Source organism: Propithecus coquereli, unplaced genomic scaffold (genome assembly GCF_000956105.1).
Source record: "Propithecus coquereli isolate 6110/MARCELLA unplaced genomic scaffold, Pcoq_1.0 Scaffold120, whole genome shotgun sequence".
Taxonomy (NCBI): Eukaryota; Metazoa; Chordata; class Mammalia; order Primates; family Indriidae; genus Propithecus; species Propithecus coquereli.
The window spans coordinates 6,909,519-6,935,119 of NW_012136081.1; the positions used below are offsets into that span (position 1 = coordinate 6,909,519).

The 25,601-nt window shown below is 59.4% G+C and overlaps 2 protein-coding genes across 4 annotated transcripts in view; both read right to left on the reverse strand.

The window, feature by feature from the left end:
- Positions 1–11,485, reverse strand: part of DPP3 (dipeptidyl-peptidase 3) — a 20,414-nt gene extending 8,929 nt beyond the window's left edge. The window contains exons 1-14 of the mRNA XM_012664908.1: positions 11,118–11,485; positions 8,962–9,051; positions 8,226–8,363; positions 7,595–7,669; positions 6,999–7,092; positions 4,553–4,683; positions 4,331–4,461; positions 4,202–4,260; positions 3,101–3,295; positions 2,868–2,980; positions 2,424–2,516; positions 911–973; positions 686–810; positions 439–559 (exon numbers count right to left, since the gene is read on the reverse strand). Coding sequence (XP_012520362.1) covers positions 439–559; positions 686–810; positions 911–973; positions 2,424–2,516; positions 2,868–2,980; positions 3,101–3,295; positions 4,202–4,260; positions 4,331–4,461; positions 4,553–4,683; positions 6,999–7,092; positions 7,595–7,669; positions 8,226–8,363; positions 8,962–9,051; positions 11,118–11,387 — 1,698 coding nt within the window. The 5' untranslated portion in view covers positions 11,388–11,485. The remainder of the gene's footprint in view (positions 1–438; positions 560–685; positions 811–910; positions 974–2,423; positions 2,517–2,867; positions 2,981–3,100; positions 3,296–4,201; positions 4,261–4,330; positions 4,462–4,552; positions 4,684–6,998; positions 7,093–7,594; positions 7,670–8,225; positions 8,364–8,961; positions 9,052–11,117) is intronic.
- Positions 11,486–15,617: 4,132 nt separating this feature from the next.
- Positions 15,618–25,313, reverse strand: PELI3 (pellino E3 ubiquitin protein ligase family member 3). 3 transcript variants are annotated; one of them, XM_012665319.1, is made up of 8 exons: positions 25,158–25,313; positions 23,879–24,031; positions 23,273–23,344; positions 21,118–21,247; positions 20,411–20,512; positions 19,433–19,627; positions 18,928–19,116; positions 15,618–17,327 (listed from the first exon to the last, which is right to left on the reverse strand). In XM_012665319.1, the coding sequence occupies exons 2-8, from the start codon at positions 24,028–24,030 to the stop codon at positions 16,758–16,760; spliced, it is 1,410 nt and encodes a 469-aa protein (XP_012520773.1). In that variant the 5' UTR covers position 24,031; positions 25,158–25,313; the 3' UTR covers positions 15,618–16,757. The 3 variants fall into 3 exon arrangements, with proteins under 3 accessions (XP_012520773.1, XP_012520774.1, XP_012520775.1); XM_012665320.1 differs by lacking the exon at positions 23,273–23,344; XM_012665321.1 differs by lacking the exons at positions 23,273–23,344; positions 23,879–24,031.
- Between the last annotated feature and the right edge of the window lie 288 nt (positions 25,314–25,601).

Here is a 25,601-nt window from a genome sequence, read left to right on the forward strand (position 1 = left end):
GGACAGACTGCATGGGCTTGAATCCTGGCTCTGCCTCTCGGCAGCAAGTTACTTAATCTCCTTGTGCCTCAATTTCCTCCTCTCTAAAACGAGGATAATGACAATACGTACCTCCTGGGGCTGACACTGGAAACAAAAGTTAATTAACAGAAGATACTTAGAACTGTGCGCGGCAGAATGAGTCAACTGTCAGTAGCAGTAAAATCATCTCACTGACTCACCCTGGAAGGAGGCCGGGGAGAGATCACGGCTCCCCTTTCGCAGGCGGGGACTCTGAGGCTCACGAGAGTGACTTGACTTGCTGCCTACTGTGGAGCCTGGGACTAAACCCAGTCCCCCTGCCTATGGGTAAGGTCGCACCATCCCTGCACCCGGAGTCCTCATCTTGGCGCCCACTGCAGCTCCCTCCCACCTCCTGGGGGCTCCCCGCAGCCCCACCTGTCTCCAGCTGGAGACCTCAGGGGTGTAGAACTCCAGGGCGAGCAGCCCAGCCCGGACCATGTTGAGCCAGTTCACGTAGATCACGTCTTCTGCGTCAGCCCCCTCAAAGCCAAAGATCCTGGGGAAGGAGGGGCGGGTGACAGGGACGGTCAGAGGCTGCCCTGCTCTCCCGGGCAGCACCCATCCCTCCAACCCCGCCGGCCACTGCACGGGGCAGCCCACCCCTCCGGCCTGCTGCCCGTACTCCAGCACTTGGGGGTGGAGGCAGAGGTAGAGGCCCACGCTCTCGGCCCGGCACTCTTCGTAGCTGGAGGCGATATTGCTGAACTTGCTGTCCCAGGTCTCCCCGCTCTGGTACCAGCTCTGAATCTGGGAGGGGAGGCCCAGAAACCAGGCTTAGGGGCGGCTGCAACCCCAGACGTGCCCACCCTCCTCCAGCACCCCGGGGGTCGACCGAGGCTGCCCTCACCTGCTCCCCAGTCTCTGGGTTGATCACTGTCTCCTGGTCAAAGTTGAACGCTCCCTTCTCATCCTGCAGACACGGCGTGAGTGAGGGACGGGCCTGGCCCCGCTTTCAGCCCCAGCTCCATGGCCGAGGAGAGGCTCAGGAAGGCCGGGCGGCAAAAGTGGCACCTCTGTGCACATACTGACACCTCCAAACCCAAGTTCTGCGACACCAGCTGCCTCCTCAGAGCCCTCGGGAGGGGGAGAACCAGAGCTGCCTACTCCACGGCACAGAGAGGGAAACTGAGGGCTAGACAGGGGAGGGACTTACCCGTCGTGTGAAGACCCAGACCTGGTATCTCCAGACCCCAGCTGGACCCCAGTGGATGGGCCAGAGAGCCTGGCTGCTCCTCCCACGTGCATCCCAGCCCACCTCCTGGCGCTGCCAGCCAAGCCACGGCGTCATCCCCTCCGTCCCACCATGTGCCAAGCGCATCCATTTAATCCTCAGAACCACCCTCCAAGAAAGGTGCCATGACGACCCCACTTCAAAGATGGGGAAACTGAGGCTCAGAGACTAAGAGCCCCAAACTGGAATCAGAGCACACAACCCGCATGTATCCCATCTCTTGACACTATTGCCCGTTTGCTGATGGCCTACTGTGTGCCAGGGCTTATTATCCACTTTCCCTTTTATTCCTTTCAATAAGCCACAGAGTAGGGGTCAGGACCCCACTTAACAGGTGGGCCAACTGAGGCTCAGGGAGGGGAACTGACCTGTCCAAGGCCACAGGCTGGATAGAGCCCGGACAAGGCTCCAGGCCAGGCTGCTGCCCCATCAGCTGCTCTCTGCATCTTCCTGACTCCCCGCCAGCGCCGTTCTGCCCGAGCAGGAAAGCACCCACCCATGGCAGCAGGCCCCACCCGCACCCTGTGCTCTGATGGTCCCTGCCATGTCCCATCTCTTGTCACCTCCACTCTGGGGATCCACCCAAGCTTTCCTCAGCCTGCCAGAAAGGCTGTCTGCCTTTGCCACATTCCTGAGTACATGTGGGGGTTCCAGCCACTCCCACCAGCTGGCAGGAAAGGCCGCTCTGGGGAGAAGTGGCTCCTTACAACAGCTGGAAGGGTCCAGCTCCAGGGAACAGCAGTGCGAAGAGACAGCGCTGCAGCCTCAGGACAGGGAATGTCCAGAGACGGCCCCGCCCAGCCACTGTGCCCAGGGCTGCTGGGCTCACACCCTCAGGGTGAGCTTCCGGCCTGAGTCGAGCAATCCCTCCTGGTGCAGGGACAGCAGCCGGACTGTCCCAGAGGCCCCTCGACACCCACCCAGTCGTCTGAACTCCTGGCACATCTCAGGGGAGGGCAAGGCAGGGTCTTCCCTGCTTAGGGGGCTGTTTTCCTACTAAACCCAAAGCCCATAAGGGCCGAGACTGGAGCCACCTCGCCCTGGGCAGGGCAGTCGTCAGGGAGGGGACTGTGGGCCTCGCAGCGGAGGCAGCTCCTGTGGGCCCTGGGGCCGGCCACTGCCGTCTCACCTGCACGAAGAGTTTGCCGCTGCCGTGGCCCAGCAGCTCGTGCAGCCCAACCTGCACGTCGAAGGACGGCCCCTTCCACTGGAGGTACAGGTCCTGCCGGGACAAGCAGAGACCCACGCTGTCCACCGGCGCCAGCCACGCAGCCTGCCGGCCTTCCCTTCCCTGCCCCGGGCCGAGGGCCCGCCGGGGTGCACGTGAAGGCTGACTGTGCTCCGGCCCCACGGAGCCCATCTCGTCCTCACAGTGACCCAGGAGGGAGGGACACTTCCACCATGTGACCAGTGAGGAAACTGGGCCTTCAGAGCGGCACTTGGTCACAGGGCCTGGGAGCGGCAGAGCCAGGACCAAAGCTGTGCTCCCGCTCCACTGCTCTGGGCTGCCTGTCTTCCCCGGTCCACGGGGGCAGGTGAGGCCCAGCGCGACCCCCAGCCTGCTGGCGCCCACCTTGTCGTCCTCCTCCAAGAAGGTGAGCTTCTCACGCGGCGTGGTGTAGGCCACAGCCAGCACATTCCCCAGCGACACATTCTTAAAGCCTTCTGTCTGCCGCAGGTCGTCGTCTGGAGAAGGCAGGGAGGGACCAGGGAGAAGGGGCAAAGGTCAAGGGTCACAGACAAGAGGAAGAGGCTGGGCCGGTGTGGAGAGGGAGGGGGCCCGGGGGCTGGGCCAGGGACACGCACAGTTGGGGATGTTGATGCCAGCAGGGATGCCGGAGCCAGCGAAGGTGAGGACATCCAGGGAGGTGAAGTCGGGCGTGAGGAACTTGTCCTTCTCGAAGGCTGAGGGCCAGGGCAGCTCCTTCAGCAGCTGCTCCGCACTTGCCACAAGCCGCTCAAACTTGGCGCTCATGGCCTTGTTCACCATGGCCACGAAGCCTGCAGGGCAGCGAGGGGCTGTGGCTCGGCAGGGTTCTGGGAGGGCTCCCACGCCATCCCACTCAACCCCGTAGCCATCACGCACGTATTGACCACCTGCTGTGTGCAAGGACCCCGTGCTGGCTACTGGGGACAGCAGCGACCCAGGCCTCGGCCCTACCAGATGAGGACCTGGCAGGAAAGCTGTCTCCCCCTCAGGCCCCCTGCGTCCAGGGGCTCACACCCACGCCCTGAGGGGGTCGTGCTCCCCTCCCTCCTCCCAGGCTGAGTGCTCTGGCTTCAGCATGTGGACACTCATCCCACGTCCAGGGACCAGGGGGCATAAGGGCGGGCAGAGCCACGACCGTATCCTCGGGCTGGACGCTCTGCCTTACACAGTGGGTCCCGTGGGGCGTGGGGGCCGAGGCAGCCTGCCTCCATCCCAGAATGACAGCACCAAGTCAGGCTCACAGTCACAATGCCCTCCCACTCCCGGCCACTGGGTGCGGCAGTCTGTACGCGTTATCTCACTCGTGCGCACAGGCTGGGTGATCGGCACAGGGCCACACAGCCGTGAGTGGCAAAGCCGGGCTTAGACGCACGTCCGTCCGTCTGCCCGGAGCCTGGGCCCTGACCAGACACCAGAGGCAGCACAGCAAAGTGGCTCAGAGCCAAGTGCCTGGGCTCGGCACCCGCCAACTGTGCCCCAGTTCCCATGTCTGTTAGGTGGGAGTAAAAATCCTCACGGGAGGATGACTTGTAAACGAGTGGACAGGTAAGCTTTGTACAACGGTGCCTGGTGTGTGCGAAACAATCCTTACCACGGCTGCTGCTATTGTCATTACTACAGCCGAGGGAGACTGGGGTATGAACCTGGACATGGGGGAGGGATTCCAACCTGATCCCCCCACCCCACCCAGCAGTTACCTTCAAACTCTCCTCGGGAGCCGAAGGGGTCGCGGTAGCTCTCGATGAACCCGATGTAGCTGCAGAGAGAAGGGCAGAGGTGGAGGAGGGGCGGTGGGCGGGCAGTGCAGGGCTGAGGCCGGCCCTCACCTCTCCACGATGGGGCCTTTGTCCTGGATCCAGAAGCGGGAGCCCCTCTTGTGGGCATCGACAGAGCCCTGGGTGAAGCTCTCCACGTACTGGGCCAGCATCTGCTCCTGGTGGCTGTTGGCTGCGTACGCCTGGGGGTGGGCAGGGGCCGCTCAGCCTCGGACCACCCACCCGTCCCCATCCCGTCCCGAGCCTGCACCCCTCGGCCCCCGCCAGTCCTACCTTGGCTTTCTCCAGCTGCTCCACCACCTTCTGCAGGATGGGAGCATAGTCCCCGCGGGTCACCTGGAAATGGCTGCCCCTGAATTCGTAGCTCTTCAGCTTGGAAGTCACTTCGGAGTCCAGGGCAGGCTCTGAGGAGAGAGGAGTCGCGCAGGGAAAAGGCCAGTGTGAGACACCTCCGCAGACTTTCCACCACAGCACTCTTTCACTCTAAGATCGTCAATGGCTCCCACTGCCAACAGAAATTAGCAGACGCTCTCATCTTCAAAAAAATATGTATTAAGTCACATGCAATGTTCTAAGTGCTTTATATGTGTTCACGCATTTAAGCCTCACACCAGCCCTGTGGGGAGGAGAGATTATTCTCTCCATTTCACAGATGGGGAAACTAAGGCACCAAGAGGCTGGAGAGTGGCAACCTGGATTTAAAAAGACAACCAGGCCCCAGATACGGTCACAGTGGTCCTCATGAGGCGACAAGAGGTTGACCGGGGAGGTGGGGTCGTGACAACAGAAGAAAGCTGTTGGATGGAGTGGGGAAGGGGCCAGAGCCCAGGAGTGCAGACAGCCTTCTAGAAGACAGAAAAGGCAAGGAAACAGATTCCCCGAGACTCCAGAAGGGACACGGCCCAGCTGACCTTGATTTTAGACTTTAGACCTTCACAACTGCAACAGAATAAATTCGTGGTAATTTGTTAGAGAAGCAATGGGATACCGACACACTGCTGCATTTTGCCTGTTGTCTCCAATCAATAAAAGATACCTATAAACGATGTAAAAATTTAAATAAAAAAGACAGCCACAGCCAAGCATGGTGGCTCACGCCTAAAATCCCAGCACTTTGGGAGGCCGAGGCGGGAGGAACGCTTGAGACCAGGAGTTCGAGACCAGCCTGAGCAACATAGTGAGACCCCATCTCTACAAAAAATAGAAAAATTAGGGCGTAGTGGCGTGCACCTGTAGTCCCAGCTACTTGGGAGGCTGTAGCAGGAGGATCACTTAGACCCATGAGTTTGAGGCCATAGTGAGCTGTGATGACGCTACTGTACTCCAGCCCCAGTCTGGGTGATACAGTAAGACCCTGTCTCCAAAAAAAAAAAAAGACAGCCATGGTACTTCCTGTCTCACTTGCTCTTCTTACTGTGACTTCTCCTATTGAGATGTAGGATCAGTGTATCGACGTTCCCTCCTCTTGACGCTGGGAGCACAGCAGAAGTGACGCCACGTGAGTGCCAAGGCTAGGTCACAAGAGGTGGGCCAGCTTCCACCTGGCTCTCTTGGGACGCTCACTCTTGGCGCCCAGCCACCATGAGCGATACAAAGACACCCCGTGAGGCATTTTGGTTGACAGCCCCGCCGACAGCTGGCATCTGCGTGCAAGTGAGCCTGCAGATGACTGCAGAGGCCCAGACGTCACGGGGCCAGCTGCTCCTGCTGTGCTCCATCCACCTTCCTGACCACAGAGTCTGGGAACACGAGAAGGTAGTTTTGAGGCACCAAATTTTAGGGGCATTTGTTGTACAGCAATAGACAACCGATCCACTCGGGCAGCCTGGCTTGAGCCCAGCTCCTAACCACTTACCTTCTGTGTGATGCACTCCCGTTTCCCTGACCCACGCCCTTCTTCCGAGTCAAACCAAACTGCCTGCCGAGCCCTCAGCTGTCCCCCCGCCTGGGGCACAGTCCCCATACATCTTTATTCACACACCGAGGAGCTGAGCATCCACCAAGTGCCAGCACGCGGGAGACGAGGGCGCGGGAGGAGCGGGAGGAGCGTGCTGACGGGAGGGGGAAGGGCATGGCTCAGTTACGGGGAACAGGAAAGGTCCAGGAGAAGCAGCATCCACGCATGGCCCAGAGGACGCGGGGAGCGGGCCAGGGAAACACAGTGGTGCCGGGCCCTATGCGGGAAGGGCAAACAGACCCTGCGAAGGCCCACAAGGGACATGAGGACTGGAGCTGCTCTCATAGTTGGAGCAGAGACTGAGCAGGCGGTTGGTCGTGGGGGACGTGAGGTTGGGGCAGGCAAGGAGCTTGCGGGTGGGGAAAGAAGGGCCAGGTGGCCCAGGGCCACAGGGCCTGGCCATTTCTGTCCATACTATGTCCACTTTCCCCTCGCCCAGCTTCCCTTTGAGAATGCCTCCCCCGACTCCCAGTCCAGGTGGTCTGGGCCACCTCATCACTGGCACTGGGGGAGGCCTGACACCAGGTTAAGCCAATCAGAAACTTGTCCCTTGCCTGCCCTCAGGGACTGGTTCACACATAAACATGAGACCCGACAGGCAGAAACCAGAGCCACTCAGCCACCTAGGCCTCACGCAGGAACTCTGGGGAAAGGACCCTCTTCCTGCTGGAGTGGCAGGGTTGGTGGCCTGGGCCACCCAGGTCCAGGAAGGCCAAGGTGGGAGTAGAGGGGTGTGAGGAGTGGCTGCTGGGCCTCGCGCACCTGTGCCAAGCACGGAAGCCAACCGCACGTCGTAGTGGGCCTTCCCTTCCCGGTCGACCTCCTTGAAGAGCCTCGTGTTGTAGGCACTGAGGTTCTAGAAAAGAACAAGGCAGGGTTGGCTGGGAGGGGACAGAGCGGGAGTGGCCAGGCCAGGGCCGACTCTCCCACTCTGCTCCGTAGGTCGAGCGCTAGATTTTACCAAGCACCGACTCAACTGTGCCAGGCACCACGTGACCTCAGCCAACCCAAGGCTGCCCAAGGCGGCACCGCTTCAGACATGGAAACTGGTCACACACCGGGCTGCTCAGCCGGGACTTCCACGGGACACACAGACCCCAGAGCCCCAGCTGGAAGCTCAGCCTCGCCCTGTCCTGAGGCTGTCCTCAGGGATGGGGAGAGGGCTCCATCCCTAGCACGTGTGGGGTGGGACACCTCCCTTGTCTGTGCCCGGCTGACCTCTTAGTCAAGAATTCAAGTCTTTTCCGCCACAAGGACCCAAGATGCCGTGTCTCTGGGCCCGAGCAGAGACCCAGGCACAGTCACCGGGGATGAGGGATGGACCCTCAGCCACCCCCTGAGCTCCCCAGCCCCCACACCTGTGAGTCCAGAAAGTCTTGAGCCAGTTTGGCATCTTCCATGGTACAATTTCCAGAGAAATAGGTGGTGATTCCCTGTTGCGGAAGAGAGGCATGGGGAGAGGAGTTGCCGAGGTCGGGGGGGGGGGCGGCTGAAAGCGGCTCCGCCCCGAGACAAGCCCCGGGGGGGGGCGTGCAGGGACAGCCAGCAAGTCCCTTCCCAGGCTTCCTGTACCTCCTCTCAGCAGCCTCCACCCTGTCCCTCTCCATCTCTCTCTCCCATCCCTCCAGGAGAAAACGTAAAACAAACAAGATGCTCGTCTCCGGCCTCTCCCAGGGCCCGGCCCCATGCAGCCCAAGCGGCCTCCAGAGCTGGGAAGCCTGGGACCCCCTCCTCCGCCCCCTCCACCCCCCAGCCCTTCTTTCCTTCCCTCCTCCGCACACAGCATCCCTGGTGCACAGCGTCCATCTGGGAGGATGGATCTGGGAGGAATGTCGAAGAGCGTCCACCAGCCTGCTCCCCACCTCACAGACGACACACCCGCGGCCCACGGCGGGGAGCAGCTTTGCCTCAAGAGTGTGAGCAGAGCCCACTGTCTCCCCAGCAGGTGCCCTTCCCACCCTCCACTGCCCCCGCCACTGGGCGCCTCACCTCCTTCCCCAGCCCGAGGTGTCGAAGCCTGGGCTCCAGAGAGAACATGAGCTCCCCGCACGCCTGCCACAGGCCCCTGACCTTCTCCGGGTGCCGCTGAGCAGCCTCGCTCCCCAGGATCACACGTTCCAGCTTCTCCTGCAGGGCAAGGGAGGGCACTGGCCCGGTCACACCACGCGAACCTGCCCTGCAGAGCCTCCCCACCCACGCCCGAGCTCCCCCCATGGCCTAAGACCTTCGGCTCAGAGCGTGGTCCATGGAGCAGCAGCGGCCATGCCTGAGAAATGTCGAACCCGGTTCCCCCCACCCCCGCAGATGCGCTTAGTCAGACGCGGCATTTCAACAAGACCGCAGGCGCCCCGTGTGCACGCTAAAGTCAGAAGCCCTGGGGTAAGAGCCGGATGGGCTCGAGACCCGGATCCCGGGCAGGGTGCGTGCTAGGGCTTCTCCGCGGTTCCCTGTGATGACCAACAGGCTCCATTTTTGCAGGTGCCTAAAAGTTCACAGAACATTTCCGTGTTCCGCCCCTGTTCGACCTGCAGATCAGCACGGTCGGGAAGAGCTGTGCTTTTCCTCTATGCGTGAGGCTGGGTGACACCCACGGTCACGCAGCACGGCAGTGACAGGGTCAAGGCTCTGCCCCAACTGTAGTCAGGCTGGGGCTCCTTCTACCGCATTCCCCACTCCCACCCACCGGCCCCCTCTGCCCCACCTTCCCCACACACCCTCAGCTCACCTTGGGCAGGTTGGGAACAAACTTGGTGTCACCGAAGGACTTGTAGTTGCCCATGTTGGAGTAGACACCCGCAGCATAGACCAGGAACGCCTGAGGGGGAGGTGGGCATCAGAGACCTGGGGAGCACAGCACCCCCTTCCCCAGGGACGTCTCCTCCTGAGATGCCAACACCAGTACGGGTGAGGCTGGGAAATCTGGGGGCAGGACCCAGATCCCGGGAAGCTCTCGCTGGGCAGCTTGAGCCGTCTGCCCATCCTGTAGTCAGGGAAGGTGATTTCTCAGACTGGCCAAGCCGGCCCGGTCGGGCGCCAGCCTGCTTTCGGAGACCGATCTGCACACCCTCATCGTCCAGCCAACTGGTCTTCTCGGCAGTTCCCACACACACCACCCAAGCACTCGCCCGCCTTGCTCCTCCTACCCCCGGCACGCTTGCAGCCGTCTGGGGCCTACGTCCCTTAAGGCCCAGTTCTAACACCATCTCCTCTCGGAAGCCCCAGACCTATCAGGCAGCTGGCCTTGGACGCATCGAACGTTAGAGCTGGACAGGGCGTCCATCATCCATCTACTCTGGCTTTTGCCGGCCCCAAATCCTGCCTCCCTGCCTCTGTTAACAAGACCTCGATCTTCCTTACCCCAGCTGCGGGGATGGGCATGTAGGCCGGCTTGGCCAGTCTGAGAAATTGCCTTCCTTGGCTCCAAGGATGGGCGCAAGGCTCCAGCTGCCCAGTAAGAGCTCTCCCCAGGCAACTTCCCATTGGCAAAGGGCCTCCGCCTTACACTAGGGATGGGCCTGCCTGGACCCCTGGAGCCCCCTGCTGGACGAGGAGAGAAGGCCAAGCTGAGAGAGGAAGGCTGCACCCCAAGGGGGCCCTAACCCTGACGCCAGTCATGCCCGAAGCCTACTTGAGCCCTCGGCTTGCAATTATGTGAGCCAGTAATTCTCTTTTTCATTTAAGCCAATTTGAGTTGGCTACTTGCAAACCTAAGATTCACCCTGAAAACAGTAATGCTTGGGTAGCACTTTTCCATTTATAAACGTTTCCACAGAGATTAGCTCTTTTAAAGAATGAAACAAGGTCTCGAGATGGGAAGTGATTACCTAAAATTCAAAAGAGGTAGAAGAAACAGCACCTCAGCTTGGAGATAAGCAATACAGTCCTTTTATTTCACACACAGAAAAACAGGCTACGTTCTTGCACGTTCTTGGTGGGGCTATAACTTGGCAAAGCGTTTTCAGAAAATGATTTAACGGAATCAGTCAAGGTATAGAACCTGTGACCCAAAGTATTTTCCACTTCTAGGAAAAGATATTACACACGTGTGCAAATATGCTCACCATGGCACTGCTGGTAGGAAAAACAAGAACCACCGAAACGCCTAGCAATGAAGGAAAGCTTCGGTGGATTGTCGTGCACACTGCTGCGGAATGCTCCACAGCCGACAAAAAGAACGAGGTAGGTTTATATGTTCCCCATGGCAGTTCTCCAAGACGTGGCATTCAGTGAAAAAAGCAGGACACAGGAGAACATGACCTCGTTCAGGTAAAAGAGCAAACAAGGAACTGACACACGTGCGTGTGCACGCACAGGTGTGTGATACACAACAGGGGACTGAAAGGGCTGGATGCACCACCCCAGTCTCAGCAGTTACTTCTGGGGAGGACACCGAGAATGAGTTGTCTTTGTGTTTTGTTTTGTGTCTTTCCTCACTGCTGCAATGCACTAAGAATTCATGCATCGCTTTGCCAACAGATCCACAGACAAAAAAACCTAGAGGACAGATAGAACATTCTGCCCAAGGACACACAACGTGGTAAAGAAATGGTCCAGAACCCAGACCTCCTGTTTCCTACCCTGAACTCCTTCCTCTGCCTTCTCTGAATCGTCACCGCTGTTTCCTTTGTCACACTCTCAGCAGCCAGCATTTACCTTCGAGTCAGGCACTGTTCTAAGTGGGGCGTCACAGCACTGACAGGTGTTTCTCATTTTACAAATGAGAAGACTGTGGCTCCAGGAGGGGAGGTTCCTGAATTTGTAACCTTTGGTCTAATCCTACACGTACTCCCTGGAAGAGACAGAGACTTTTGCACCCCTGCATCCTGGTCCCTCACACCCAGAAGCAACTCGGGAAATGTGGGTTGGCCTGAGAGAACTGACCTGATACTCCTCCTCGGTGAGGCCCTCAGCCAGGGCGTGTTGGCGCAGTTGGTCAGGGTCCTGCGCGCGGAAGAGGCGGCTGAGCAGGGCGTAGATGTAGGGGGCCTCGGGGGAGGTCTGCAGCAGCACAGCCAGGCCTCCGTACCAGGCGGCCCGCGACAGGTGGTGGGCATAAAGGCGCTCTGTGGGTGACAGCAGGCGGAAGGCCTCACGGCAGTCCAGGCTAGATACGCCGATGTCATTGGGCAGGATGTACTGGGTGTCCGCCATGGGCTCTGCTGGGAACCATCACTGTCATCATTTATTACACATCAACCGCACACCGGCTCTGAGCTCTTACGATCTCATTTAATCCTCCCAAAGCCCATGCCGAAGGGAATACTATTGTACCCATTCACCAGATGTACTCACTGAGACTCAGAGAAGGGTGGTTAGGTGACTCACTCAAAATTTCAAAATACATTGATGGGCCATATTTGGAATGTAGCCCCTCAACCTTAAAGAATGAATTCAACTACTTAGTACTACAGATGGGGAAACTGAGGCTCAGAGAGGCTAGGAGCCTGGCCCAATCACACAATGGAGGGGTGAGCAGCAGAGACCCTCCTCTCTAGACTCTTAGCCCAGGCCCCTCCCTGGGTCTCCTCCTCCTTCTCTGACCTCCTAGCCTCTCTATTCAGAATTCTTCAACACCCCTCACTGTGTCCACAGGGACAAAGTGCCTGGCTGCCAGCTGGAAGACTCAGGTTCTAATCCTGACTCCACCAGACTTCTAAAAGTCAAGTCAATTGCTTCACTTTTCTGCTGTTTCCTCCTCTATAAAAATGGGATGATAATACCCCCAACTTCACCAAGTGTGTGCACAAATTAGACGAGGCCTCCCTGGAGGAATGTACCCACAGCAGTAAACGATCTTCCTTGCGCTCCTTTCCGCCCTCACTGCTCCCGGGGTCTGTCCCACTCTCATCCCTCTAACTGCCTTTTCCTGAGCTCTTCATTCTCCTACCCTTTCCGTGTGCTCGGCCAGGGAAGCCACAGATGTTCAGAGCTGAAGAAAACCCATTTTACAGATGGGGAAATTGAGGCTTGGAGAGGCCAAGCAACTTACCCAAGGTCTTACTGCCCCTTTGGGACCCGGGGATCTCCCAACCCACGGCATTCTCCACACCCCCCTCCTGGCTGGGAATGAGTTTCCAGCCTTTCCCCCGACTTTGGAGGCTCCGCCCCAAAAGCACAATCTCCCGGGTTCTGAAAGGGTGTTAACTCTTTGCTGTCCGGAGCGCTCCTTGGCCTCGATGCTGGGATGAATTTGGAAGGGGCACTGGAGAGTGGGTAGAAAGGAAATGATTTTGCACTCAGTCCAGCCTCGCCTTGGTCCCCGGGAAGGACACACTGTGACCCCCAAACCCGGGCACCGCGCCTCACCTCCAGCAGCTGCTCTGTTCGCAAACTCACTTCCTGCTTCCGGCTCCCCCCATTCATTGGGGCTCTGCGAACCCCGCCCCCACTGGCCAATTGTCTGGCCCCGGGGCCCGGATGGGCGTCAGCTCCAGCCAATAGGCGCGCCGAGGAGAGCCTCTCGTTCCCGGCGGCTCCCACCCCCAGGCGCTACGGGGTGGCGCGGGGATCTGCCCCGGTGGCCTTGGCCTTTTGTCCGCAGGCCGCGCTCGTGCCGGGACCGGGAGCTTCCGCTCCCCGCCTGGCAGCGGCCTAGTCCCACGGACGGGGCTCGCAAGGTCCCCGAGCTCGGGCGGGACCGTCGCGGGCATCAGGGACCGAGCACCAAGGATCCCCCCCCCCAACGCGCAGCCCCGACCCCTTTCCCTTTTGGGGTTTCGCCTCAGAGTCCCCTGACCTCAGTTTTACAGGGGGGAACCTGCGGCTCTCCCTCCTCCCTGGACTCGCGGCCCCGGGGGTGGGAACTCGTCCGAGACCGCGAAGCTCTCGGTGCCGAGAATTGAGGCTACGGGTGAGCGGGCTGAGGGGTCCCGCCGCGCAGGGGCGCCGGGAAACGCCCCGAGCGCCTCCCTGCAGCGCCACCGACTCGCCCGGGGCCCGGGGGCGGTCGCCTAACGCTCCCGAGCCGGTGTCCTCCGCACCGAGGCGCGTGCAGGGAGGGTCCGTCAGTTTCTTGCCTGCCTGGTGCTTGATGGCCGAGAAAGCCTCCTGCGACCCAGAACGGCAGCCGGGGCGGAGGCGGGACGCCGAGGTCCTCTCTTAGTGCGGTCTGGGCTCGGCCTGAGGGTCCGGGTCAGACTGGGGCGCAGCCAGGTAGTCTAAGGTCGAATCAGGCCTCCGCCACCTGTCGTGGCTTTATGGGGGAACCTGGCTAATAATTGAATCCAACCCGAGGGACACTGTAGGCTCATGCGTCGCCTGGGCAGTGCCGCCCCCTGTGGCCGTGCTGGGCTGGGTGTTTGGAGACGGAAGTCCGGCACTCTCCTTGCCACGCGCGTCGGCCCAGGCGGCGTCTGCCACCACAGACTCCAGTTTCTCCTTCACAAAGGTGCCCAAGGCCCCGCGTGGCGCAACAGTGCTACTAGCTGTCGGGTTTGATGATGACTGTCGCTATATGGGGGAGCTCCATAAGTTGGTCTACGACCTCAGGACTGAGTCACCCCTCTTCTTTCCTGTGCCTCAGTTTTCGCTGTCTTTAGAAGGGGTATGAACTTGACCCGGCAGAGTGAAGTGTACACAGGCAGGAGGTAGTGCTGCCCGCCGCCACCAGGGCGCAGCTCGGGCAAGCAAACGATCCACACTCTTGGGACCTGCGACCGAGCTGCATGCTCGCATTGTGGTGATTACAGCCAATATGGGCACTCACTGCGGGCCCTTGCTAGCAGCTTGACGTGGAGGATCTCATTCAATTCTAAAAACCCTGAGGATACCATCATTTTGCCCATTGTACATACGGGGGAACAGGCTAAGAGGTTCACTGATTTCCATAAGGCTACGGGCACGTTCTCAGGTGTCCCTGAACTGGGCCCTAGCCTTATTCAGACCTTCCACCACGCTGTCCCTTCCTCCTGCCCTAAACACACACACACACACACACACACACACACACACGCAAAGCAGTCTCCTCACTGGAGCATAACCCCGCCAGCCTTGTCTCTTCCCCATGGGAATGAAAAAAGGGGTAGGTGAGGACATAACATTAAGTGTCTACTGTGTTACAGGTGCCCTCCACACATTCACAACCCCCTGGTGAGGTAGGGACTGTTATTCCATTTAACAGTTGAGGAGACTGAGGCTCCAATAGCTGGCAAGGGCAGAGCTGGGACAAGACCCAGGGCCCTCTGACTCCCTCCGCCAACACCTGAGTTCTCCCAGCACCAGGCAGGTCCCCTTCTCTTGTCTCTCCTCCCAGATCCTGAGGTTCCCCGCTGGAAAGCGGGTGACAGTGTTCCCCTGCCTGGTTCCCTACTGGGTCAGAAAAGAGAACACCTGGGAAGAGCTGGATTTCTAGTGCTTTGGGGGCGGGGAGGCTGAAATGCTCCCACACGGCTCCAGCCTCCCCACCCGCCCTGTTGTAGCCCTGTTGTAGCAGTGTGATATTCGGGAAGCAAGGATCTGCTCACATCCCCCTCTCCCCGCACCCGCAGAGGCGCCCTCTGTTCTCTCAGTAAGCCCAGGTCTGGTCTCTCTGGCTCCAGCCAGCTGTGTGGCCTTGGGCAGGTCCCTCCCCAAGGCTATGGCATCTGTCTTCCACTGGGGACAACACCCAGGTCAGGCCTTTCCCATCTCCAGAACACGTCTATCTTCCTGGCTTGCTCCCCCCAGGAATGGTCTGGGGGCAACCCCAGCAACACCCACAGCTTGGCCCTTGGCTCACAGGGCGAAGTGACCTGTAGCCAGGATGACTAGAAGCCCAGTTCAGACTCCGCCTCCATGGCAACCATCCCTACCCCCCCATTCCCTTTTTCTGCCGCTGTGCGCACTGGGCTCATTGGTTGTCAAGCATTTTCCTGCTACACCATGCTATTCCCCTCACCTGGGCTGCCCTCCCAACTCCTCCCTTCCTCTGGAGACACGGTGCCACGCAAGACGCAGCTCAGGCCCCAGGTCCTCCCTGTGCCTTCTCCCTCCTCAGAACACCTCCAGCCTGGCTGCCGCCCCACTGCATCCGGCCCGGGTGCAGGGGTCAGCACGGTGGTCAGCTTCCAGCACGGACACATGCAGATCCCTCCTCAGACCAGGAGCCCCGGGAGGCAGGGCCTTGCTCACCGCAGGGCCCTGCCTGGGGCTGAGCATGGAGCAGGTGGGTGTCCACCAATCCAGTCTCCAAAACCCTGCTGGTGTGGAAGAGCAGCGCAGTGCGGTGGGGAGGGGCGGGCTCTGACGCCAGATGGGCAGCTGTGGATTCCAATCCTGGCTTGGCCACTTTCTAGCTGTGTGACTTGGAGCACGTGCCTTAATCTCCCTGTAAACACAAATGGCAACACCGCCCTTCCTGGGGTCACTGTGGATTAAGGAAACCTTGGAAGCAGAGCCGGGTGCCTGGTGAGTGCTCAGCGAGCGCAGTTATTATTATCATTAGCACAGTGCGGGGCACAAGGTGGGCATTCGGGAACGATAGCCCTTGTGTCACAGCCAACGCTCTGGACCTGCGCATCCCTCTCCTTTGTTGACTCCTGACCGTCCACAGTGAGGTTCACAATCCTCCATCCAGCATCTTCCCCAGTTGGCAGGGCCGACCTCTTGCTCCAGCCCCCTCCCTGCCCCCTGCAGCCCATGCTCCAGCTGCCCTGAATCTGTCCCTCAGTTTCCTGTTTGCTGACACCCGAGCCTGTGCAGGCCCTCCCTTCTGCCTTGAGCACCCTTCCTGTCCTGTGGACCTGGAAGACTCCAAGCAGCCATCGAGGCTGAGCTCCTAAGCCACCTCCTCTGCGAAGCCCCCTCCCCCGCTGCCAGTGAGGACTGCCCCACAGGCCCTGACCATTCTGTGATCCTAGTGCTTCCCAGCACAGGAAGCTATGCTGTCATTTGACAACTTTGTCGGTACTCCACTAGGCTGTGAATTCTGCCCCTGGGGGCCGGGGGGACCTGGTCTGATTGTCCTTGTGTCCCCAGAGCCCACTTGGCATGGAGTCCAACCCATAATGGCTGTCAGCAAATGCCAGTCCCAGCCTGCCATCTACCCAGCGCTGGCTCCAGGGCTGGAGGCACTGCACGCATGCGGGACACATGGGATTTGGGTGGGCAGCTGAGCAGCGAGGTTTATAGAACCCAGGGTAGCAGCGGGAGGGATGAATATCTGGAACTGGGTTGGCAGGCTCAGGGCACAGCCAGCCTAGGCTGGGGGTCAGGGGTCCTTGGCCCCTTCACCCCCCCAGGGGCACACAGTGTAGGCGGCATGACGTGGGACGGCCCAGGAAGGGCAGGGGCACGGGGCTGGGCTTCCCTCCATCGGCCCAGGGCAGAGCTGGTGCTGAAGGCCCCATCATTATGACGGGGTGACGGGGTAGAGAGATCCCGGGGACCTCCAGACTTAGGGGGAAGGGCACAGCCCATCCAACATGTTCATCTGGCATGGCCATGTGCCAGCAGCTAGTGTCCCACATGCAGAGCTCCCTCTGGGCTGCAGGAGGTGGGGTACTGGACGGGTAGGTGAGCACAGCAGCAGGGGCCCCAGGGAGCCTAGTCCAGCGGCCCCTGGAAAATGAGGCGGACACAGCCATGCTCGCCGGTGAGCCAGGCCCCACAAAAGGGGCAGGCAGCGTGGAAAGCATGGGTGCCATGGGGCAGCGGTGTCTGGGCCCAGTAGCGGGCAGTCTTCTCAGAGCAGACATGGCCACAAGGCGCAAAGGCGTGGCTGGGTGGCCCAGGGTCCAGGCAGAGGCCAGCCTCCTGGCCGAGCCACAGGGGCACGTAGGGCCCCACGAGGCGGCAGAGAGGACATTCACGCTCCTGGGGGCCCCGCTCCCGCCGGCAGCCCCAGCCATGGTAGCCGTGGACGTGGCCGCAACGGACATAGACCCAGGGCTGCTGCTTGTCGGGTGCTGTGCGGCCACGGGCCGGACTGGGGAAGGCCAGGGTGCTGAGCCCCACGGGGCACTGGGGCCTCGCCGCATTTGCCTCCTGCCGCTGGGCCTCCAGCTGCTTCAGTGTGGGTGCCCGCAGCAGCCCCGCTGGCGTGCGCCACAGCAGCGTGGCCCCGCACAGGTCGATGAGGGAGCCGTCCTGCAGCACGTTGGATTCGTTTTCCACCTGCAGAGGCAGCAGAAGGGCCTTACTGCCCAGGAGGCCCCCAGCCAACCCGCCTGTCCATCCCACCGAGCCTCCCAGGAGAGGGCAGCCTGGGCCAGCAGGATGGGCTGGAAGGCCACATCGGAGGGCAGCAGCGCTCCCTAGGCCTGGGCTGGCCCTGGCTCCCAGCAGGGCATAGGCCTTGGTTTCCTCATCTGTCTAATCAGGAGGTCTGGACCCAAACAGGTTTTTAAAATGTTTTCCAAAGTGCCCCCCAATGGCAGGGGCAGGGAACACTGGGCATGCTGGATACTGAGCTCACAGCGGCTGTCCAGGGACTGTGGTTAAAAGCAAACTCTCTGGAGCCAGGCTGCCAGGTTTGGGTTCTGGCCTTACTGTTTACTAACTGTGTGTCCCTGGGGCAGCAGCTTCACCTCTCTCTGTCTTAGCTTCCTCATCCTCAAGATGGAGGCACCCCCCAGTGTCTCAAGTGGTTCTCATGAAGATTAAACGAATCAATCGATGTGAACACCTGGAACGGTGCCTGGCACACAGTGGGTGCTCGAGGAGTGTATGAAACATTCATGTGCATAGTTTTAAAAAATAATGCTTCCCCAAATCTCCCAGTAGTGTTGATGCTCTAAAAAGATAAGCCACGCTTCTCCCTGAGGTTTTGTGGGATGTGCTTACACCCAGGAAGACCACTGCATGGCCCATTTGAGGAGCATGGCCAAGTGACCTTGGGCAAGCCCCTGCCTCTCTCTAGGACTCACGGCCGACTCCTACCCTTAGTTCTCTGATCTGTACCCTGTGGCACTTCCACTGCCACCTGTGTCACAGCAACTCCAAGGGCCCTTCCCTGCTGGGAGAAGAGAATAAAGCTAAACTAGTCTAGGCTGGATGTGGTGGTTCATGCCTGTAATCCTAGCACTCTGGGAGGCCGAGGCGGGCGGATCGTTTGAGCTCAGAAGTTCGGGACCAGCCTGAGTAAGAGTGAGACCCCGTCTCTACTAAAAAAATAGAAAGAAATTAGCTGGACAACTAAAAATATATAGAAAAAATTAGCCGGGCATGGTGGCACGTGCCTGTAGTCCCAGCTACGCAGGAGCCTGAGGCAGTAGGATCGCTTGAGCCCAGGAGTTTGAGGTTGCTGTGAGCTAGGCTAACGCCATGGCACTTTGGCCGGGCGACAGAGTGAGACTCTGTCTCAAAAAAATAAAATAAAATAAACCCATCTAAACGTGACAGACACTATAAAGACTGCTAACACGCCAGGCTATAAACTGCCCACATAGGGCCAAGTGTCACCCTCCTAAGAGGGTGTGATTTTTTAAGCTGCCAGCAGTCTCAGAATTGCTTGGTACTACATGGGGTGCTTGTGTGTGCTCTACTTCAGTGCTCCCCAGTGCGGGGGGGGGGGTCTTAGGGACGCAGGTCTGGTCCTATCTGTGGGGCAAGCGGCACGTGCCAAGAACTCTCTGAGCCTGGGATTCCCCCAGATGGAGCTTGTTGGGGTTCCCTTGGGCAGAAGGGCTGGTGATCACTCCTGGCTTGGGCAGAGGTATGGGCAGATTGTAAGGGCCTGGCAAGGATGGGGGTGGGAACAGAGCAGGCCACCTACCAGCTTGCCCCGCTGCTGGGCTGAGCGGCTGTCCCGCAGTGTGTACACGTTCCCACAGACCGAGATCTCTCGCCAGACACCCGGTGCCGAGTCCTCGGAGAAGCCGCCAGCTGGGTGCATCACCAGGACTCCATTGGTGGTCAGCCCATCCATCAGGCCATCAGGGGTCCGCCATTTGGCTGCCCGCTCCTGGGACCACATTAGGGGTCAGATCACATCCCCAAGAGGCCCCCCAGCAGGCTGTACACCAGAGGTGCTGCCGCTCTACCCTCAAGTTCAGAGGTGGCCCAGAGAGGACAAGCATTGGACTTGCATGACTTGGGCATTGCCTGACCTCTCTGAGCCTCCCTTTGCTCACTTATTAAGTGGGGTTGCTAATCTCTGCCTGGGTCGTCATTAGGGTTACTGTGGGCTGGTCCATCACCCTGAGATGCTGCACCTCCCTAGCCTACCCCTTGGCTCACTCTCAGTTGAAGAGTAGGTCCCTGCCTGGGGGCTCACTCACTCCAAGGAAGATGTTGCTGGAGGCATCGAAGCCAGCAGCATAGATTCGGGCTGTATAGGGCGGCCGGCGGTTGCAGAGGATGCGGCAGGCGTAGCGGGAGATGGTGCTCTGGGCAGAAGGGCCCTCAGTGGCCCCTCCTCCAGGGGACGTGTCTGTTACCACAAAGTCGATCATGTTCTCCGTGGAGCGGCCGATCTGTAGAAAAGAGGGGGCAGGCTCAGGGATTATGTGCACAGGGAAGTCTCCTGGGCTTCCCAGCCCAGTGCGGCAGCAGCTCTCTGCACGCAGGGCCAGAGAGTGAGGCAACCAGGCCCTGGGGGTGGGGCAGCACCAACTCCCCGGGCCCCCTGGGCTCCCAGGTGGGGTGTCCAAGTCCAAAAGCCATGGTCTGGAACTTCTCCTTGTCTGTCACCCCACAGTGCTGGGGAGCACGCCACGCAACAAACACTAGTTGATGTGCTGATCGAACAGTAGAAGGGTGCTCAGATGTGAGCAGCAAATAGTGCAGTTTTAGTAAGTATTTATTATAGGCCAGGCACCCTGCTACACACCTACGTGCAATACCTCAGCTAATCTGCCCGGGGGTGGGTACTGTTATGGCCTCGCTTTCCAGATGAGGAAATTGAGGCCCAGAAAACTTAAATGACTCTTGCCAAAGTCACCCAGTGGTAAGTGACAGAGTTGGCATCTGAACCCAGCCATATGATTCTCACACCCGCACTCTGAACTCCGAGCTGTATGGCCTCCCGCACTCTGGGAGTCTCGATACAGCCACAGACTGGCTGTGTGACTCTGCAAATTCAACAGCCCATGCTGGGACATCCCCCATCCTCATCTGAAGAGCAGTCGACTATGCCGAGTGCCCCCTAAAGCATCTTTCCCGGGCCTCAGCCCTGCAGCCTCAGCCTGGAACGCCTGCAGAGCCTAGAGACCTAGTGGCCCCGTGGCCAGGAGGTTTGTGGAGGGGCCTGAGCATACCTGGAACATGTCTGTGTCGCTGTCGTGTGTGTACTCCACTATGACCGAGTGGCTCCGGGACAGTGTGTACGAGATGCTGTGCTGGCCACGGTTACTCAGTGCCTGGCGGGGAGAAAGAAGTCACTTTCCAGGGCATGTGGCAGTGAGAAGTGTAAGCCTCTGAGCCAGAAGCTGGAGCTCAGGTTCCATCTTTGCAGAGGGTGGCCCATGCAACAGGTGCTTTCCACGGGTTACCTGGTTTAACCCCTACAGCCACCCCAAGAATGGGGTTATCAGTCCCATTTTACAGCCGAGGGAACTGCAGGTCAGAGAGCAACTGACCTAAATGCACAGAGCTGGAAATAGTGGGGGCTGAATTCTAACCCAAATCCTCTCCAGCCAAAGGTTTTCCCTTTGCCCTTCTGTGTGACCGTCACGTCCCCCTCTCTGAGCCTCAGCTGCCTCTAAGAGGATGATGCTCATTTCCATCCAATGAATGGGGTCTGGTGGGCAAGGAAACATTTTACCAACTGTAAAGGACTGCACACACTACGAAGGACTTCCTGTCACTACCCTTTCTCTCGCACAGCCCAGTAGGCAGTGAGTGATGACACAGTGGCCCCCCATTCCAATGGAGCTGAGGGCAGGGAGGACCGGGAAGCCTGAAGACCTGGGCCTCGGGTAGGGAGGGCAGGTCTGGCGCCCAGGTCGACGGGTCAGGTGCTTGCCTTGGACACGAGCGGCGTGGAGATGTGGTGCATGACATCTGGCTTCACTCCGTTGGCATGTGGCCGGCGGCTCAGTGCCAAGCGGCTTCGCCGGCGGCCCTTGTCCCCACTTGCCAAACATCCATTGTAGCTGTGGATGTGGGGGGTTAAGAAGAAAGGGTTTCGGGAGGAGAGAGGGGAGGGGAGAGAGAAGGAGAGGAAATGAGCTCCTGATGAGACATGGCCCAAACTGCCAACTTGTGGGCAGATCCCTACCTTAATAAACAAGCTCTAGAACCACCTGGAACCGGAAGACCCTACAATAACAAACCAGTGTGCTGGGGAGTCAGAATGGGTATCAGAGCAGCTTCGAAAGGATTTTCATTCAATTAAGCACGTATTTCCTGGACACCTGAGCCGTGCCTCGATGGGTGCTGGGGCGGCAGAGGTGATGCCCCATGGGTGGGTTGCGCTCTCAGTGGAGGGGCCCTCAGCTGCTCCAGGAACTTAGGCACCGCCTGCCAGGACCCAGGCACAGACCACTGTGCCACAGGCCCAGAGAAGGGGAAGGGAATTCTGGCCTTAGGATCAGGTTTCTGGGGGAGGGAACGCCTATTGGGTCTTGAAGAACTAGAAAGGATTCACCTGTAGCACATTGTCATTTCTTACATACAACTAGGAACCAAAATGAAGGAAAAACTAGACCCACAATGCCACTACCTCCAGATGTCCACATATGTCAAATTTCCACCTTCCTTTCCAGCTCTTGTCCAGAGGGACTGATTGTGACAGGCAAAGAGGGGTGAATCAGAGCTTTGATCGCTGCCATGTACCAATGCCTCCGTGTTCCTGGTCCTTCGCGTTATTAATCACCTAATGGAATCTGTGCGACGTCCCGCCAGGCAAGTGTCTTTCTTCCCATTTTACGAATGAGAGAAATCGAGGCTCAGGGAGGTAAAGTGACTTGCCTCAGGCTAGCGAGGTAAAGAGTGCCATCTGAGCCGAGTCTGTCTGACTCCGGACTTGGGAAGTCCTTCCCGATGGAGGCTCAGCTGGAGCAAAGGCCCCAGGGCCGGCCGGGTTTGGTGAGACGGGGCATGGTGGCTTGGGTGGTGAAGTGCCACGGGGAGATGAAGGTGGTAGAAGGGCCCTAAACACCAGGCCGAGGATGTTATTCCTTAAGCAGCGGGGAGCCATGAGGGTTTCAAAACAGGGAGTGACAGCTGGCAAATACAGACGAGGACCACTTGAATCAGAATCTTCTGGTGAGCTTGTTAAAATCCAGGTCCCTGGTCCCACTAGACTCTGATTCTGGAGGCCTGAATGGGCCCGTCAATGTGTATTTTCAATGCGCTCCCCAGGCGGCTCTGATGTGCAGCCAGAGTGGGGCTTCGCTGCTCTGCAGAGGGCTGTCAAGGGGGCCACACCCTTGGGACTGCAGTGTCCCCCATCAGTGGTCTTGTCCCCAGCTGGAAAGCCAGCCCTGCCTTTGGGATGAGAAGCAGCTGTTTTTCCCATGCAAGCACTCCCAAGAGGGCATCACTTTGCCCTCGTGAGCTCTTCCCACGTATTGGGGGCAGGCCCTGGGGTAGGGTAGTTCAGGACACAGGCTCGGGATGCAGGTGGGCCTGGCGGTAAGCCTAGCTCTTCTACTTAGCAGGTGACCTCTGTAAAATGGGGCTAATTTTTCAGGACCTACCCTCACAGGTTCATTGTGATAATTAAACGAGATAAAGCGTTTAAAAATGCTTGGCACAGAGTTCGGCATCTTTATAGCAAGCCCTTGATAAGCATTAGCTATCATTATTTTCTTAAAAAAGCACGTGGCACATACATGTCAACAAACAGTAGCCATTACTATTTCTTAATAATCATCTTAATGAAAATAGAGCTTATCAAATAGCTTCTTCAGGACTGATGGCAGAGAGAGGCCCAAAGGAGACCTGGATGGAGGAGGAGGAAGTGCCTGGGGGAAGAGCTGAGAGGCTGGTGTGGGAATCCCGGTCAGGCGAAGCCCAGGAGGGTTGAGGACTGCCCAGCCACCAACCCACGTCACTCCCTCTCTCCTGGCCTCAGCTCGCTCATCTGTAGCGTGAGGGTCAGCTGTGGCTTAGTTAAAGTGCACTAGACCTAGAGTAAGAAAGACCTGGGTCCAAATCCCAGCCCTGCCACTTACCAGCTGTGTGCCCTTGGGCCAGTCACTTCCCCTCTCTGAGCCTCGGTTTCCTCACCTCCTTCCTCACAGCATCTTTGTGAAGATTGAAATGAAATAATGTCCATGAAAGGGCTTGGCACAGGCCTGCCTCCCAGAACACTTGCTATGTGCTGGGCACTGTTTTACGTAGTTTACAGAAATCACCTCACTCGTTCTTTCTGACACCCTCTGAGGTAGGGTTATTATCATCCCTGTTTGCAACATGGGCAAATGGAGGCATGGGAAGTTCAGCAACCCACAAAGGCAGGATTTGAACCAAGCAGTTTGGCTGCAGAACCAGAGTTCTTCACCCCACACCACATACACTAGGGCGTTATGAAAGGCAGTTGGTGTTACTTTTTTCCTCATCTGATCAGAAACTTGGGCAGTTAGAGTTCTCTCAGTAATTTGTGAAAAATGGGAAGATAAAATCATATTTAAGAATTGAGGTGGGTTTGGTTACTTTTGTCTTTCAGCTGGGAAGGTGAGGAGCGACAAACACAGAAGGTCCTGTGGGGGCTGGAACCCTTGCTCTGGCTGCCCTGGGGATGCCTGGTGCCCTGCCCCTCCCACACCGGGGACGCTCACCCCAGAACGATGAGCTCGCCATACTTGATGGGCTCCTCGCCTGGCTGTGCATCTTCGCCGGGAGAGGACAGGACACAAGAGCCCTTGTTCCCTGGGTGCTGGAGGTCTGAGGTTCGAGGGGCCCCCACTTCAGGGTTTCCTTCCAGCACCATTCTGGGCAGAATGAGAGAAAAGAGCTTTGCAGCTTCCCATCTCAGCCCTGCTCCGTCCGGGCTCCAGCCTACTGCAGGGCCACCTAGGCTAAGGCAACAATGACCTTTCACTGTCTCTGTTGCTATGGCAACCACTTCACCTGGGCCTCCCCTAAACTGCCCCGGGATACTGGGATACCAAGGAGGGGAGATGGGTGGGATGGAACCAAGAGGGAGGGTGGCACAGTCTGGGGGGTCAGGATATTTGGTGGCGCCAGAGCGATGGAGCAACTTGGGGTGGCCAGAGGGTGCTTTTTGGCCAAGACACCAGTCTGGGATGTACTTGGAAGAGGGGAATCCCATGAGTTGGGGTCCTTACCCCTCACCTCAGACTCAGTACCTGGGTTTAGTTCTTAGCCCCAGGACCTCTGAGCTTCTTCCTCTGTCAGGTTCTTTGACTCCATCTATCCATCTTAATCTTTCTGCCCCTGTGCGGTCTAGGCCTCTGTTTTCTCAATGACTTTCTGTCCTCCCAGCCGCTGTCCTTTTCGCTCTGTTCCCACCCTCCTCTCCATCTCTGCCTGTCTGCCCGCCTCCACCTCACCATCCATCTGCCTCAGTCTCCCCACCTTGACCTCGCCCTCTGGCCAGGCCAACAGGCTCCCCCTGGGTGCGCGCCCTCCCTCCCTCAGGTGTGTGTCTGCGGCCCGGCCGCCCGGGTCTCGGGAGGCCTGTGGGGGCGGCGCTCCCCCCGCCGCCGCCCGGGCTGCAGCAGAGCTCGTCTCCCGCAGGCAGCCTGTTTGGAAAACATCCCAGCGCGGGAGGGACTGCGCCGGCGGGCCCGCGCCCCGCGCCCCGGGCGGGCACAGCGACGGCCCAGCGCATACGCAGATACACACCCGGCGGCCCCTCCACGGAACACGCGCGCGCACGCACACGGCCCCGCACAGCCCGAGCCCGGCGGCCAGTGCCCGGACGGGCGCAGAGCCCACCGCACCCGCGACCGCAGGGACGCGCGGACGCGCGCAGCCACAGGCGCCTGCCCTCGGACCCACTCCCGCGGTCACCCCCAGACACGCAAACACGCCCCCCGCGCCCTCCCGGGCCCGCCCGGCGCAGCCCCCGCCCCCTCCGCCCCTGCAGCTCACCTGGCCGCGCTCCGGCCCCGCTGGGCGCCGCTGCCTCCCCGCCTCGCCCCTGTTCGGCCCGGGGCCGCTGCGGCGGGATGGGCCCGGCCCGCGGCGGCTCCGCGCTGCCTCGTCACGGGGACACCCGGGGCCGGGGGAGGGGGATGAGCGCGAACCGCCACGCTCCGCCCCCTGTCCAGATGCCCCGCCCCGTTGGCCCCGCCCCCAGGAGAGCACCGCCTCACCCCGACTCCGCCCCTTGCGGCGAAGCTTAGCCCTAGTCGGCGGAGCTCCGCCCTTTCTCGGGAGACCACGCCTCTCCCCGAGCACCGCCCTCGGACCCAGGGAAGCCCCGCCCACCATGTCTGTGGGACTCCCTCGCCCCTCCTCTCTGGCTCAGGGACTCCCCAGTAATCCACGCGACCCCTCGCCCAGTTCAGGCTCCCCAGACCCCGCCCCGGGACT

Excerpts from the sequence above, each read along its gene's own strand:
- PELI3 (XM_012665319.1), bottom strand. The coding sequence starts at position 24,030 with ATGGTGCTGGAAGGAAACCCTGAAGTGGGGGCCCCTCGAACCTCAGAC. Across the intron at positions 23,345-23,878 it reads GGCGAGCTCATCGTTCTGGG|ATGCTGTGAGGAAGGAGGTG; the intron begins GTGAGCGTCCCC and ends ATCTTCACAAAG. Across the intron at positions 21,248-23,272 it reads GGCCCAAGGGCACACAGCTG|CTACAATGGATGTTTGGCAA; the intron begins GTAAGTGGCAGG and ends CCACATCCACAG.